Raw genomic sequence first — 14,659 nt, 5'->3', positions numbered from 1 at the left:
ATTACCAGCTCCTCCCCCTACATGTGCTGATGACAAAGACCATGTGAAAGTCCATGATCAGTGTTCCCATTGACTGTAAAGGGCAAAGAAGCTACTTTTGCAGTGGTGTCTATGCCTGCAGACACAGTTGAGAAAGACATGGAAGCGTTCTGTGACGGCTCCTAACCCCAACCTAGAAAAGTAACAGCCTAGACAGAAAGCCATTGAAGAGAACCCTTAAAAACTATGATAAGATGGCCGAAGTGTAGTTCTCCACAACTGATGGCTTCTGACGAGCCCATGTGGGAAGGACTCTGTTTCTTTAAGGGGCGGGCCACTGGGAGTTTGACCATGTTCCAGTGTATGGGCAATACACATTGGACTTGGTTTTGTTTTCTCCCTTTCTGGTTTTTTTGTTTTGTTTTGTTTAAGACAAGGGTTTCTCTGTGTACCCTGGACATCCTGAAACTCAATCTGTAGATCAGGCTGGACTAAAACTCACAGATATCCGCCTCCGTCTGCCTCCACGTGCTGGAATTAAAGTTATGCAACCCACTGCTTGGCCCTTCTTTTTGTGGGGAATGGAAGGGAGGTCATAATGGTGGGAGGCAGACCTGGAGGGACTGGGGAATGTACATGATTAAGGTGCATGATATGACATTCCCAAATAATCACAAAAAGTATTACGTAATAAAAAACAAATATAATTTGTGTGTGTGTGTGTGTGTGTGTGTGTGTGTGTGTGTGTGTGTGTGTGTAGTGAGAAGATCAGGGAGTTGGTAGAGGATGAGAGAAGCCTGGAAGATGTGATCAGGAGAGGCTCTGAGAGTGACAGTGGGAGGGAGAAGTTGGGTACTCCCTCTTCTGAGTCCAGGCTACATATGTGTGGGACCTGAGACTGGAAACTATGGAAACAGCAGGTGTGGGTAATCCTAACCTGACAAGTACTACCTCTTTTAGTCCTTAGAGCACTTCTTAGCTGAGGGGCCTGTGTATCTTTGATCCTTGCCCTGAAGCATATGGCACCAAGACTGTCTTCCTGTGGAACCAACCCTGGTTTAATGCATGCCAGCCCCGTAGTAATCACTTACTGGATGTGTGAGTGGCCTGCATGAGGGCACCACACCATAGAAGTGCAGAGCTAACTTGTTCTTCTTTCCCCAGGGAACTGTCAAACAACTTCTGCTGTTCTCTGAGACCGAGGGGAGCCCGTGCTTCCTAGACGTCTGTGGGACTTTTCTGGTTGCAGGAACAGATTTAGCTCACTTTAAAAGTTTTGATCTTTCCAGAAGGTACAGTTTCCATCCACACACAAATATTAGATGCTCTTTCGTCTTTTAACTTGTGGGGCAATTTAGTAGACAGGGGATTGAAACAATGCCTTATCTCACATGACACTTTTTTAATTTTTTTTTTAATTTAGAAGAGAGCTTTTATTGGTTCTAAAAAATTTGCCTCCTTTTCCCTGAACTAGGGGGTTAAATACACAAGGTGGGAAGCGGTGAGGTGAACAGAACACCCTGTAGGCCAAGGTCTCAGCTGTCAGAGAAACTAATTTCTGTGACCAGCAGTAAGGTGCCGAAAGGATGCTGATGTCATTCTTTCTCCTCCTGTCCTCACACAGGGAAGCAAAAGTGTACTGCAGCTGCAAGAACCTGGCCCAGCTGATCCCTGATGTGGGGAGCATCATTTCTCTGAGATGCAATGCCAATGGGAACAAGATCAGCATCCTTCTTAGTAAGGTAAGGCCAACATCCCCCCAGGCCTTCTGGTCCATAGGAAGGACCTCCTAGGATAGGGACTGTGCCTTTGACCCCTGACAGGTCCTGACTGACATAGCTGTCTGTTCTGTCTCATTAGGTCTTTTGGGTCTTTATGTCTAGCCTTCTCTCTAGCCTTCCTTGCTTCATCTCTTTCTTCGGTTTCCTACCTCCTATCAGCTCTCTCCTGTCTGGTTCCACCTTGGGATACATACACAGTCTGTTCTTTATGGGAGTTGGGGGGTAGGGAGGATTGTTGTTGACTCAAAACAGGGTTTCTCTGTGTAGCCCTGACTGTCCTGGAACTCACTTTGTAGACCAGGCTGGCTTCAAACTTGGAGATTTGCCTTCCCTGCCTCCCAAGTCCTGGGATTAAAAACCTACATCACCACCCCTTGTCCATACTCTGTTCTTTTGTGCTCATACACACTTTCCATCTTTTTCTGCTCTTCTTTGCTTCCCTCAGAATCAGCAGTGTCTTCTTCAGAGAATCCTTTGTCCTTTTCTTGCTTGTCTTCTTCATCACCTGGCCAAACACTTTGTCATAGGAAAAGACCACTATTTAGCTTACAGTATCTTCTTTTGTCTAAAGTTTTGGCAAAATTTTATCTCGCCTTTTCAAAGGACTCACCTCCCATTACAACTCTAGTACCTGCTGGAATAAAGATTCCTTCTGCCTATGTGTTTCTCACCATTGCCTTGTGGGCTTGAGTAGCCCAGGGCTGCCTTTCAGATTGTTCCCATTGGTGGAAATTCTGAGGAACATCCTGAATTAACCAGGATGTAAATGCTGATGTCACAGTAGAGGAAACAAGGAAGGGGGGAGTCAAGCCCAGCTTCTCCCTTTCCTCAGTTCTTTTGTATTCACATGACATTCTTCCTCAGCAAGTATTCAGAGCAATGCAGTGGGCATGATAAGATGACAGCAAGAACATCGTTGTCACCTGTGCATTGCATGTCTCACTGACCCAATCTTAAAATGGAGGATTTGACTTAGCAGCAGCCAGAGAGCTACTGCAGCTCAGAATCCTGACTCTGGAACAGGAAAGGAGCAGTGGGAGTTAAGTAATACAAAAGAAAGTAAGAACACGAAGCGGCAGCAGGGTGAGACCCATAGTGGAGAGTCCTCCAGACCCAGGCAGGGAACACTGGAGCAGTGAGAAGAGAATATCTGTGACCCACAGAAATCCTTGTGTGTAGGGGCTGGGGCGATGACTCACAGGTTAGGAGGAGCACGTGTTGCTCTTGCAGAGGACCTCAGTTTCAGCACCCACCTAGTGTCGCGCCCAACCTCATCCCTCAAGGAAAAGACGTGACACGGCCAGGTCCTTCTCTCAGCAGTTTATTCAGGATTCCTTTCCTGATGCTTTGATGGATCGGGGAGCTCTGTACCTTCTCTCCTTTTATCCTCCCCACCCGTCTGGCACCTGAGGTGTCTTATCATAATTGGTCAGTAATGTGGCGTGATACAGGCGCATGCCCTCTTGGGGTGTTTACTAGTTAGAGAGGGCGGACACCGGCGCCATCTTAGGGCGCGGCTCTTTGTCCCAAATCCAATACAGCTCCCTACATCTCCCCCTTTTTTCTTTTTTAAAAAGCCACTATGATCTCTGGGGAGAAAACTGGGCAGAGGAGTATTTGACCGGCCTGTTATGCAGGATGTAGCCATCTCTGTCTTAGAATCGACCTCTCGAACCCAAGCCTTACCCGTCACAGGATTACCTTGTCATCCTCAAGGCTCCATGTCTTAGGTTGGTCAGGGGCTAGAGGAAGTTGCCCGTCAGTGAGTATGGCTACCTTGGGTCAGTTTATCATTCCTCCCAAGAGCCCAGGGACGAAAGGGTAGGGGCCGGATGACATTACTTTAGGAGATTGTGAAAATTGAGCCTCTCTCTATTAATGACTATCCATGTAAAGCTTAGAAGTAACACAACTCTACAACTCCATTGGCACTGTTTGCATGGGTGGAGGCAGAGGTCCAAACTCCCCATGTGCAAAATTTTAGGGGCCTTACTCAGAACCACAACTGGGCTTATCACCCATTGAGATTCTGGCCAACTCCCGTGTCGTTTTTCTGGGGGGGGGCACTAGGACACTGAAACCCCCATCTAGTTGGATTTACCTCCCAGAGAATGTCTAGCTGGCATTACTATTCTCTGTGCAGTGCTCGGCCTGACAACCCATGTGCCATGTTTAAAACTAATCTTTCAGAGCAGCTAACCAAGCTGCTGGTGACACGCCGTTTTAAAGAGCTTGCATAGCCTGTACCATGACTGCTTTAGTTTGGTGCTGTGCTCTTGGGTGTTTAATAGTTAGAGAGGGCGGACACCGGCGCCATCTTAGGGCGCGGCTCTTTGTCCCAAATCCAGTACAGCTCCCTACATCCTATGGGTTCACAATCATCCTTAACTCAAATGCCAGTAGAGCTGAACAACCTCTTCTGACCTCTGTGGGCACCAGACACATATGTGCTACACATAAATACAAAATGCTCATGCACATAGAATCAAATCTTATTTTTCAAAGTTTTTCTTAAAGACATTGTTAAAATGTATAGGCATTCAGTAAGGGCAGGCAGAATCCCCAGGGCAGCTCTGCAGCAGCTGAGCCCAGACAGCCTAGAGCAGCTGAGCCGCAACCTAAAATCCAGTTGTTTTCTTTCCTTCTGTGACGCCTTTCCAAGCACTCTGATGAGGGGCAAGGTCCACACAGTTTTCAGAGATGGCATAAAAGTACCCTCAGCTGGGCCACTGTCACTGCGTGTGCTGCCTCCTGTGGCTTGGACTGTTGTGTCTCCACTTCCTTCTTCTACACAGCATTACTAAAGCAGTTATGGACTCAGTGTCCCCTTGGGAATGCTGACATTTCTTTTATCTTAAAATAGGGTCTCTAAGCACTTGAGATAAGAGTCCGCGTAACATGAGGTCAACCCTTTAAGCGAGCAATTCAGTAGCACTTAGCACATCTGCAGTATAGTACAGCTGTCCCCCTCTGGCTGGTTCTAAACATCTTCACTCCTGTCACCCTCAAGCCTGCTCACTGCCTCTGGGTTTTCCTGTTCTGGACATGTCATGAACTGTGTGGCCCTCTGAGTGTGGCACCTCTCACCCGTGTCGCAGTTCGGGGCTCATCCACGTTGCAGCACGTGTGAGTTCCCCACTGGCCTGTCGGTGCTCACTCGATGACGCTACATCTCACTCTTGTGAATGGTGCTTCTGTGAATTTAGAATGGAAGCAGCACCTCAGAAGCTCCTCATCGCTGTGAACGGCAGTCACCACAGCAGGAGCAACCAGGCTTTTTGTGCCCCTGCCGCTGGCCTCTGCTAGAGTCGCTACTCACAACTTTGGGTGTCAGCTGCCGAATGGAAAGTCATCACCGCCGTTCTGTGAAGTTTGTTTCATTTGTACTCGGTTGTGTGATGCTTCTGCCATAAATCCAGATTCCTTTTCAGTCCTTTGGTTAATCTACCTCCAGGCTGAAAATGATGGCACATGCCTTAATTTCCAGCACTCGGGAGGCAGAGGCAAGCAGAGCTCTGTGAGTTCAAGGCCAGCCAGGTCCAAATCATCCAAGGCTACATAGTTTTCTTGTTTTAAATCTCCAGTCAAAACTGAGAATAGGTCACAACTTTTTAGGCTTTGTTCTGGGTTTTCTGAAATTACAAAGTAGTAACTAAGAAGCTATTTCAGTGGGCTTAATAATAAAGAATGACGTGGTTTTAGTGGTGTGCCATCTATGGGAAGCCGAGGTGGCTGGTAACAGGCGCGTTTTCCTCAAGTACATGCGGTGTCAGTCCTGTGGGCACAGTTACGAAGGCACTTGTCTCTCCTGCCCCTCTGTGTCTTCTCTTTCCTAGGCTGACAACAGTCCCGATTCCAGAATCTACATCTACGATGTTGAAATGGACACAGTGAGTGTCATCAACTTCAAGACTGGACAGATTGGACAGATACAGACTCTGCCCTTTAGTGAGCCACCGACTAATGAGTAAGATTATAGTTGAGAGGATTTTGGTGAAAACCGTATGTGCCTCCTGCCTAACTTACTAAGTTATATTTTGAATTTCAGAACCTCACAGAAGTTACTAGTAGGAAAACCAAATAGTAAAACCAACACATAAGCAGTTGAAGTAGATTTAAGTTCTTGGGCTCTACTCCAGGGTTGAAATTATGGACTGGCTTAGTAGAAACTCAGACTGTGAAGCTGCTCTCCCTAAACATCTCTAGGGATGTCCAGGAGCAGAGTGGCCTCAGCTCCACCAGCAACTCTGACAGGAAAGAGGTTTGATTGATTGTGATGCTAAGGATGCATCCCAAAGCCTGCTGTGTGCTAAGCAAGAACTCTACCCCTGATTAACACCCCAGCCCAAGTCACTTCCAACAGCTCTGGCAGGTTCCTGGCTTAGATCTTCCGGCACAGTACAGCTGAATTCTTCCTATCTCTCCTAGTGTTGCCTCCTTCCTTGATCCTTCTCTGGAGCCCCCTTTTCAATGGATTGGTCTCCTCAACTCTGTTGATGCCTTACATCAACAGCTTCTTCTTTTCTTTTCACTGATCTCCTGCTTCAGAATGTAGACTCCCCTCAGTCTGACACAGCCTCAGTCCAACCCAGAGTCCTAAATCTTTGGAAGTAACCTTTCCTTTATTCCTACTGTCAGTTCCCCTTTTTATCTGATGAAATATCTTCTAATTCTCTCTCTGCCTGATTTTCATGGCTTCTCTTTCAAGAATAGGCAACATTCTTTGCCTGTTCCAGGCCAGTCTCTCCACCCAAACTCCTCATAGTACAAAGGACATAACTTGTGTCTGGCATCTTATAGGACCTTATAAGGTACATATAGATGGTCTATGTACTGTCCTAAATTCTGTGCGTATCACATCAATTATGTGCAGAGCTAAGCAGGCCTCTGGGCACACCACAGTGCTAGTGCTGGTGGCATCTATGAGGAGTCTGTTTCTTAAAGGCATGCATCCTGCATAACCACCAAGAGCCATTGAGCCCCAACAGTGTCACCATCCACCCTGGCTCCTCTTGGGGTGACATGTAAGAACTACTACCTCCACTTCCTCAAAATTCTGCCTTTTTACATGTGATTACCCTGCCTTCATCTCCCAGATAGCTGAGACGAATAGCACGTGTCACCGTGCTTATCTCCTATTGAGGTCTTCAGTCTTTGCCACATGGTTCATTGAGCTCCCTGTGTCCCCCTAAGCCAGACTTCGAAAACCCTTTCTCCCAGTTTCTCAAAGTCTGCAATGACATGTTCTGATAGAATATGTGGCGCTGAGTGGCCCAAGGTGTTTCAGAAGTCATACACTACCAACTGTGTCACCTGCTGGCACCGACTGACAGGATTATGAGTAGGTGTGGGCGACAGCAGGAAAAGTGTTTTTCTCTGAGTTGGGGCTGGGTTTTTCCTTCTGTTTTAGGACCCACTTCTTTATGAATGAGAAACTAGCAAGTTATGTTCCTGTGAACCATTTCTGGGATCAGAGTGAGCCCAGGCTCTTTGTGTGCGAGGCCTTGCAGGAGGCACCTGGAGCCCAGCCACAGGCTGTAGACAAGCAGCCCCATGTGGAGGAAGGCACATGCCACAAGGTACCTACTGCTTTGCTATGTATCTGTTTAGACATATATGGTCACCATTTGCCAGATAGTGTCTTCCTGGCATAGCTTATGGGATAGTTACTGGGAAAATTCATTCATGGATAAGATCATGCGTCACAAAGATCATTTCCATAAACCAGTGACTCAAAGAACTGTCCTGAGCCACTTTTCTTGTCCTCCAAATATTGATTTCTTGATTTTCTAAACTGTTCCTTATTGCTCCTTCTCTGTGGGCAGAGCACTGTATAGTCAGTATGAACTAACCTTACTGTGTTAGCACATGCCGAGACTGGGTCTGAGATACAGCTTTAATCCTCAGCCATTGCTCGTCAGCCTGACCTCAGTCACCGTCTCTGCCTCCTCACTGCCTACCCTCCTGTAGTGTTCACCCTCCATGTAGCTGTGTCCTATAAAAGTTCACTCACAGGGACTGGGACTCTGATACTTTGCTAGGCGTATGTTTTACAATGTGTCAGCTATACCTAAAAAGTCCAGCCCTCTATGTGCCCCTGTAACCCACCTTCCTCTCAGAATTCCCAAGTAAGTCACCACAGGGAAGCCCACCCTGTTGTGTAAGGACTCGTTTTTTCTGATGGAGGCATTCTCCTCGGAGATGGGCGTCTTCCCTGAAACCACCTGAAATCAGTCAGTGCCTTGAGAATACTAGGAGCAAGTCCTGTCCTTGGCCCTCAAATGCCAGAATGATAAAATAGATGAAAGCGGCTTCTGTATCTGGGGGGGGAAGCTTTGCCAGAGGGATTCCGCAGATGGGAAAGTGAGAAGTGGACACAGCAGAGAGAGCAAACGGGGTGAATGCTCATCCCTGGGGAGATTATCACTGGTCATGTGATCAAGCGGTGCTCTGTGTTTTGTGATGACACGTGTGCAGGTCTCAGTCTCTCACAGCAGTGAGGGAAACCTGCATCCTCTTCTTGTGTTTAAGAAGCAGGTGCAGACAGGGTGGTGGTCCTGGTATTTGGTGTGGCTTGTTCTGCTCACACAAGGCAGGAGCAGCACAGCACGTGGGTCCTCTCTGCCCCTCCCCACGTGTCGGGAGTGGAGCAGAGGCTTTGCTGTCATGATTGCCATTATTTGTGTTGGGTTATTGAGGCAGGGTCTCCTTTGTTGCCCTGGCAGTGATCTGCCTGCCTCTGCCTCCCAGGCCCTTGGGCTCAACCCAACTCATTGCTGATTTTTTTAAAAGCCAAGCAAAGGAACTCAAAGGGAGAATTTTTAAAAACACAAGCACTCCTGGGTCTGAATGGTTAGTCAGTCACTCCTGGGGTCTGTTGCTCAAGGGCAGGTGGGATACAGCCATCTGGAAGATGTTATTCTTTGAAGGGGCAGATAAGAAGCTTGGGAATCCCTGGCTGAGTTGGCACCAAGACTGTACAACCTGAAAAGGAATTAGAAAAAAATAGGAAACAATGTTGCTGAATTTCAAACAGAATGACTTTGTCTCGTGTCTCCAGGAAGAAGTGTTGATTCTCTCATTCTTCGCTTCTGAAGAACATGGCTTTCTGCTCCATGATAGCTTCCCCCGGCCTTCAGCCTACCAAAGCCTTCTGGGCATGGAAGTGCCTCACTATTACTTCACAAAAAAGGTGGGAACGCCTGGTGCCTGCAGTTATTTCTGTCCTCTCCCTTCCCTGGTGGGTTCTTTCATGTGTCTCTAGCACACTTGAGATGTGAGTGGGCCCTTCCCTCTTGGCTTTCCTTCTAAAGGCAAACTTTAGGCCTTTGTTATTTCCTTGTATTCTAGCTGATTTTTTTTTTTAGGATGAATATTCTTATATTCTTCTTGAGGAATTTAGAATTACAGATGATACAAATCTCCCTGATCCCAGCCCAGAGACCCTCACAGTGTGGCAGCCGCTGTCAGTACTCAGGTTTCTGTGCCTGGATGTAAGTGAGGCACATGCACGTTTATGAGTTTTTGAAGGACTAGGGTTGCAGACTGTAGCACACATCCTAACCCATTTATTTTACGTACCAGAATCCATTTGGGCTGTGCTTCTTTTTCTTTTTTGTACTTTAAGCTGGACAGTTTTCTGGCTTTAGTTGGGCTAATTCTCCTGTTGAAGATTTTATGTATGTGAGTACGCTGTCGCTGTCTTCAGACATCAGAGGACATCAGATTTCATTACAGGTGGTTGTGAGCCACCATGTGAGCCACCAGCTCAGGACCTCTGGAAGAGCAGCCAGTGCTCTTAACTGCTGAGCTGTCTCTCCAGCCCCTGGACTGTGATTTTCAAATGACACATTGGCAAAAAAAAAAAAAAAAAAAAACCTAAATCCAGGCAGTCCCACGCTGATGTGCCTATTTTTACCAACTGCTAGGACTTCAGCTTTGGACTCCATTGCCACCTGAGAGGTGGTGGGTGTGGTGACTGCAGGTGGCTGCTGCTGCTGCTTCCTCTTTCCTGCCTTCTATTAGCGCTGAGGGTCAAACTCAGGCCCTCAAACACACAGTGCTACACCCTACAACCTTACCTGAGGGACACAGGAGCTAGTGCCTGTGGAGTCAAGGTCTGGCCACTGGGGCTGGAGCTGTGGGCCTGCAGCTGCTGTTGTGGCTTTGATCCCCGAACTGAAGAAACTGCCCTCGTACTGGACTCACACCTTCTGAACAAATGTACATGTGACCCATGTCACATCTCTTTCACTGGCGAACCAGAAAGGTACGGGGCAGGGACCTATCCTGTCAGCTTTTACCTTTTACCCAGGTGTTTTGGGCTGCCCCATATGGTGATGCGAAGAGCAGTCTTTAAAATGATCCCTGCGCTGTTCTCATTGTCAGAAATGAACTTTTCAATTTTTTTTAAAAACTACTTTTAATTACCTGTGTGCCGACATGTGAATATGCAGGGAGGCCAGAGGCAGTGCGGGTGGTGAGCGGGTCCCCTGGGTGATGGGAACTGAACTGCGGTTCTCTGCAAGAGCAAGTGCATCCTGTGAACCGCTGAGCCACTTCTCCAACCTCCTCTCTCTGTTTTCCCCTTTCTTCCTTTCTTTCTTCCTTGCAAACTTTTATCTAGGTGGCCTGGGGTGATAGTCCTGCCTCAGCCTTTGGAATACCAAGATTGCCAGCACTTCAGATGTTTCCAACTGTGGCTGACTGAGCCTTCTGTTACTTTTGTAGCCAAAAGTGAATAAGAGGATAGGCCCCAGAAAGACAAAGTTAAAGCGCCTACCTATACAGCCCCCTCCACACAATCTTAAGCTGGTGAAACTGTACTGTGTAGACTGTTAGGCAGTCACAAGCATACACACATCACTCAGCTCTTCCCTGAGCTGCAAGTCCTTTTAAAGAAACTGGTGGAGAGCATAGTGTAGAGGTGGTTGGCCCCCTGATTTGTGGCCTTTACTGATGATCAGTCTCTAGTTTTAAGATCTGCAAACATGCATATATAATGATACACACGTTTTAAATAAAGAGGAGTCCAAGAGTTGGTTCCAGTACTCCAAGTTAACATATGCAGCGTGATCGCACGACCACCAGAAGTAGTGTGTACGTTACACTTCCATGTGACTCACAAATGGCGTGGATGTTGGTGAAAGCTAGGAAGGTATCCATGTGCTCTGCGTATTCCGGGAGCCCTTTCTCTGCCAGTGCAGGCATCCCTAATTGCTTGATTTTAAAACAGAATTCCTCCACCATGCTGATACTGTCCTGCCATTTTTTCATTCTTGTTTTGTGTCCTTTGATTTAATTCCCCTGTGTCCTGACAACAGAAAGTTCTAAGAGCTCTTGTGAGTTCCACGTTCTGCACTCGCCTTGCCCACACATTTATGCATGCTTTCTTTTTCTCGTCTCCCTCTCTGTGCCCGCATTCATAGTTGTTGTTCCACAGAAGAGGCGTCTATGATGCGGTCGTAAGTATGAAGCCCCAGGTCATAGCTTGTTACCTCGGCTTTGTCGTGTCCCTGAGACGCTTTTCTTCTCATTGTGTTGTATGTGGCAACCCTGCTCACCCGCATAGGAACCTTCCCTGAAGGCGAGGCCTGTTGGTTTGGTCCCAGAGCCAAGACTTAGTGAAGCTTGACAGGAGCCCATCACTCCTCAGTCTGGTGTGTGTACCTGTTGCGTGTGGAGCCATTTCATATGCTCTCCAGACGCAGGAAATACTTGCCTCACCTACATTTGTAATAAAGGCAGTATCACTATTTTACCCTGCAAAGTGCTGCCAAGGAACAGCCCGAATGTGTTGTATTTCTTTAAAAGCTGTTCTTTTTCTGTTTGCCGACAGGTCGCTCTTCAGTCTCCTTTTCCACAGGTTGTCAGTGCCCTGACATGCCAGGATGTTGTGGGAGAGCCCAGTATTCTTAGTTGCAAGCACCATTATCCTGTGACTGGCAGGTTTTCTCCAGTCTGCTGTGACACAGATAAACAGCCTCTGCCTCCCATCCAAATACCATGAGGTCCAAGCCCTGTTTAGCTCCCAAGATGAGACAAGTTCAGATGTGTTCTGGGCAGTTTGGCCATAGAAAACAGTTCCTCACAGATAAGTAACAAGAAGCGAAACCAAGAATCATGGTGCATAAGCAAAAGATTCCAAGGTTCCCCAGGTGCTCACACAGTAAACTGGGCTCTCATTAGAACCACACCAGGGATGATGCTCTTACCAGTGTGAAGGACAGCATCTAGCTTTGTGCACAATTAGCCAAACTCTTCTGTCACCTAGTTGGTGTTACCGTGTGTGAGAGTGTGTAGAGTATGTGAGTGTGTGTGTGTGTGTGTGTGTGTGTGTGTGTGTGTGTGTGCACATGTATCCTTAGACCTAAACTCAAGCTGCCATCAACAGAATCTTTGCTTATGACCTATGCTGTATCTAGAATGGTTTTCCAGCTACAACAAGGCATGATAAATTCCAACAGATTTTTCAAGTCCAGGTCAAATGATGGTTCCTCCTGGGGCCTTCTCACTGGGCCTGCCAGGCAGGTTCAAGAAGGAACAGTGAGATTGAATTGTTTATGACATCTGAGCTGGGGAGGAAGGTGGTTGAAGCCACCACTTGGATAGTCATGTGACAGACATGTGCTAGAGTGTGTATACATAACAAATGGTCTGCAGAGAGAAGGCAGTAGACAAGCTGCTTTCCTATTCAAGAAAGGCAGGCTACGGTTCTTTAACATAGTAGTTGAAAGAGTTATTTTTAATGTGAGACTCTGATATTACTAAATTAGAGGCTGACAAGTTTATACCTGCACAGCATTTGTTTACCTAAAAACAAGGCTTTGGTCATTTCCAGTGACTTTAAGGTTCTTCGGGATCCTGTGGGAACATTTGGCCTGTGTCTGTATATGTGTACATCCCTGCATATAGATTTCCCACTGATTGTTTGACTATAGGACGTAAGACTGAGTGCAGTCATTAGCTCTACATATTGTTTGACGAGCATATGGGGCCTTTGTTCTCCAGCCAGGAGAAGCAGACAAAGAAGACAGGGTGGATTCTGGGCACTACCACATCCCTCAGATGGTAGCCAAGAGGCCCCTACGAGACTTTGTGGGGCTGGAGGACTGTGACAAGGCTACCCGAGATGCCATGCTCAACTTCAGCTTCTTTGTCACCATTGGAGACATGGATGAAGCTTTCAAATCTATCAAACTCATCAAGAGGTAAGGAGTCCCTCACTCATGTGTCAAAGGTTATATGCATCCTCCATAGAGCCTTCGGGCTTTCTAGTGCCTTTTTATTTCAAAAGCTTTTTCAGGTTTATTTTATGAATGTTTTACTTGCACATATATGTGTATATGCCACATGCATGCCTAGTGCCTAAGTCAGAGGGCATCTGATGCTCAGGGGCTGCAGCCACTGACGATGGTGACCATCTTGTGGGTACAGGTCTTCTGCTACAGCAACAGTGCTCTCAATCACCAAGCCATCTTTCCAGCCCCTTCTGTGCCTTCTTTGTAAATTTCCTTTTAAGCTAACAGCCCTTCTGTGATCATATTACAGTGTTTAACTGCTTTTCTATCCAATGAGACGCCCATCAGGCCCAAGGATATGGGATGTATCTGGCACACTGTGTATTGGCTGCAGCGGGAAAGCCTAATGCCTGGTGTCTGTGGTGCTGGGAGCCTTTAGGCTGTTCCTTCATTATTTCTATTATTTTAAAGTATTCAGAATACTCTGGTCAAAAGTTTTAAATTAAATATTACAGGTACTAAATATTACTCAAAAGTATTAGTAAACACCAAAACTATCAATGAAATGCAGTTAAATTTTATAAAAGCAATGACAATGTGCTGACTCATGCTTACAGCCCCAGCACTTAGAAAGCCAAAGTAGAAAGACTACTATATATTTTAAGCCAGTCTGGGCGGTGTAGTGAATTCTAGGCCAGTCTGTGATGAAGAGAAAGACCCCATGTTAAAAAGAAAGTATGCAAGTACTTTCTCTGCTCCTGAGACAATTCAGAAAAATTTTAACATGAGTATTTGACAGGTTTTCATTTAAAGGAGTAAAATAAATTATGGGAGAGTTACACTATCAGTAAGGAAGGTTGGCAGGCAAAGTGGCTCATGCCTTTAACCCCAGCACTCGGGAGGCAGAGGAAGGCGGATTTCTCTGAGTCTGAGTTCAGCCTGGTGTACACAGTGAGTTTCAGGACAGCCGGAGCTGTTCATTACTGTTTATTACAGTTGGGAGGGTTTTCCCACACTGGCGTTGTGGACATTTAGCTTGGAAGTGGCCAGCAAGACCACCGTTTCCTGGATCACTTTCATTACTATGGACATGGTCACAACCTAAAGCAGACGACATGGCCACTTTTAAACCTTTAGTGTACTTCATATAGACATATACATAATACTAATGTGTCTAGGCACATACATATTAGTGTATGACTAGAAATAAAAATGTCCTAGAGGAAGAGACACATGGGAGGAAGACATAGCCAGATGCTTGAATCTTTGTGTGTACCATGGACATGGGCCTGCTGGTTTCCAAGTGTGCTGAGTGTGTCACATATGGCCAGTCTATAAATGCTCATAAGTCATTATCAGTGTCTTTGCACGTTTAAAGCACTAATCTGTTTTACTGTTTTTTCTGACTAAAGACAAAAAGCCTTGGCCTAGAATGGGCTTCAAAATTTAAACTGATCAACATGGGTCACTAGAAGACTGAAAGTAACAAAGTCTGGCATTTACTAGGGGAGGCAGCCAGAGGAGGGCATGTCAGTCCTGGCCTTCATGTTCTGATAGTGCCGGCTTTCTCTTGCTGCATATCACCAGCAGTGATTCCTGCCTCCTGGGGACCATAATCAATCAGTGCAGCATCCCAAGGCGCTGTCTAGCAAGGGTGCA

At 46.6% G+C, this 14,659-nt stretch overlaps 1 protein-coding gene across 1 annotated transcript in view; it reads left to right on the top strand.

The window, feature by feature from the left end:
- Positions 1-14,659, top strand: part of IFT140 (intraflagellar transport 140) — an 81,073-nt gene that overhangs the window by 25,222 nt on the left and 41,192 nt on the right. The window contains exons 13-18 of the mRNA XM_080942475.1: positions 1,144-1,271; positions 1,604-1,721; positions 5,597-5,727; positions 7,171-7,339; positions 8,821-8,952; positions 12,771-12,970. Coding sequence (XP_080798601.1) covers positions 1,144-1,271; positions 1,604-1,721; positions 5,597-5,727; positions 7,171-7,339; positions 8,821-8,952; positions 12,771-12,970 — 878 coding nt within the window. The remainder of the gene's footprint in view (positions 1-1,143; positions 1,272-1,603; positions 1,722-5,596; positions 5,728-7,170; positions 7,340-8,820; positions 8,953-12,770; positions 12,971-14,659) is intronic.

This window comes from Micromys minutus (genome assembly GCF_963924665.1).
Source record: "Micromys minutus genome assembly, chromosome: 31".
NCBI lineage: Eukaryota > Metazoa > Chordata > Mammalia > Rodentia > Muridae > Micromys > Micromys minutus.
This window is presented reverse-complemented; position numbering and strand designations above follow the sequence as displayed.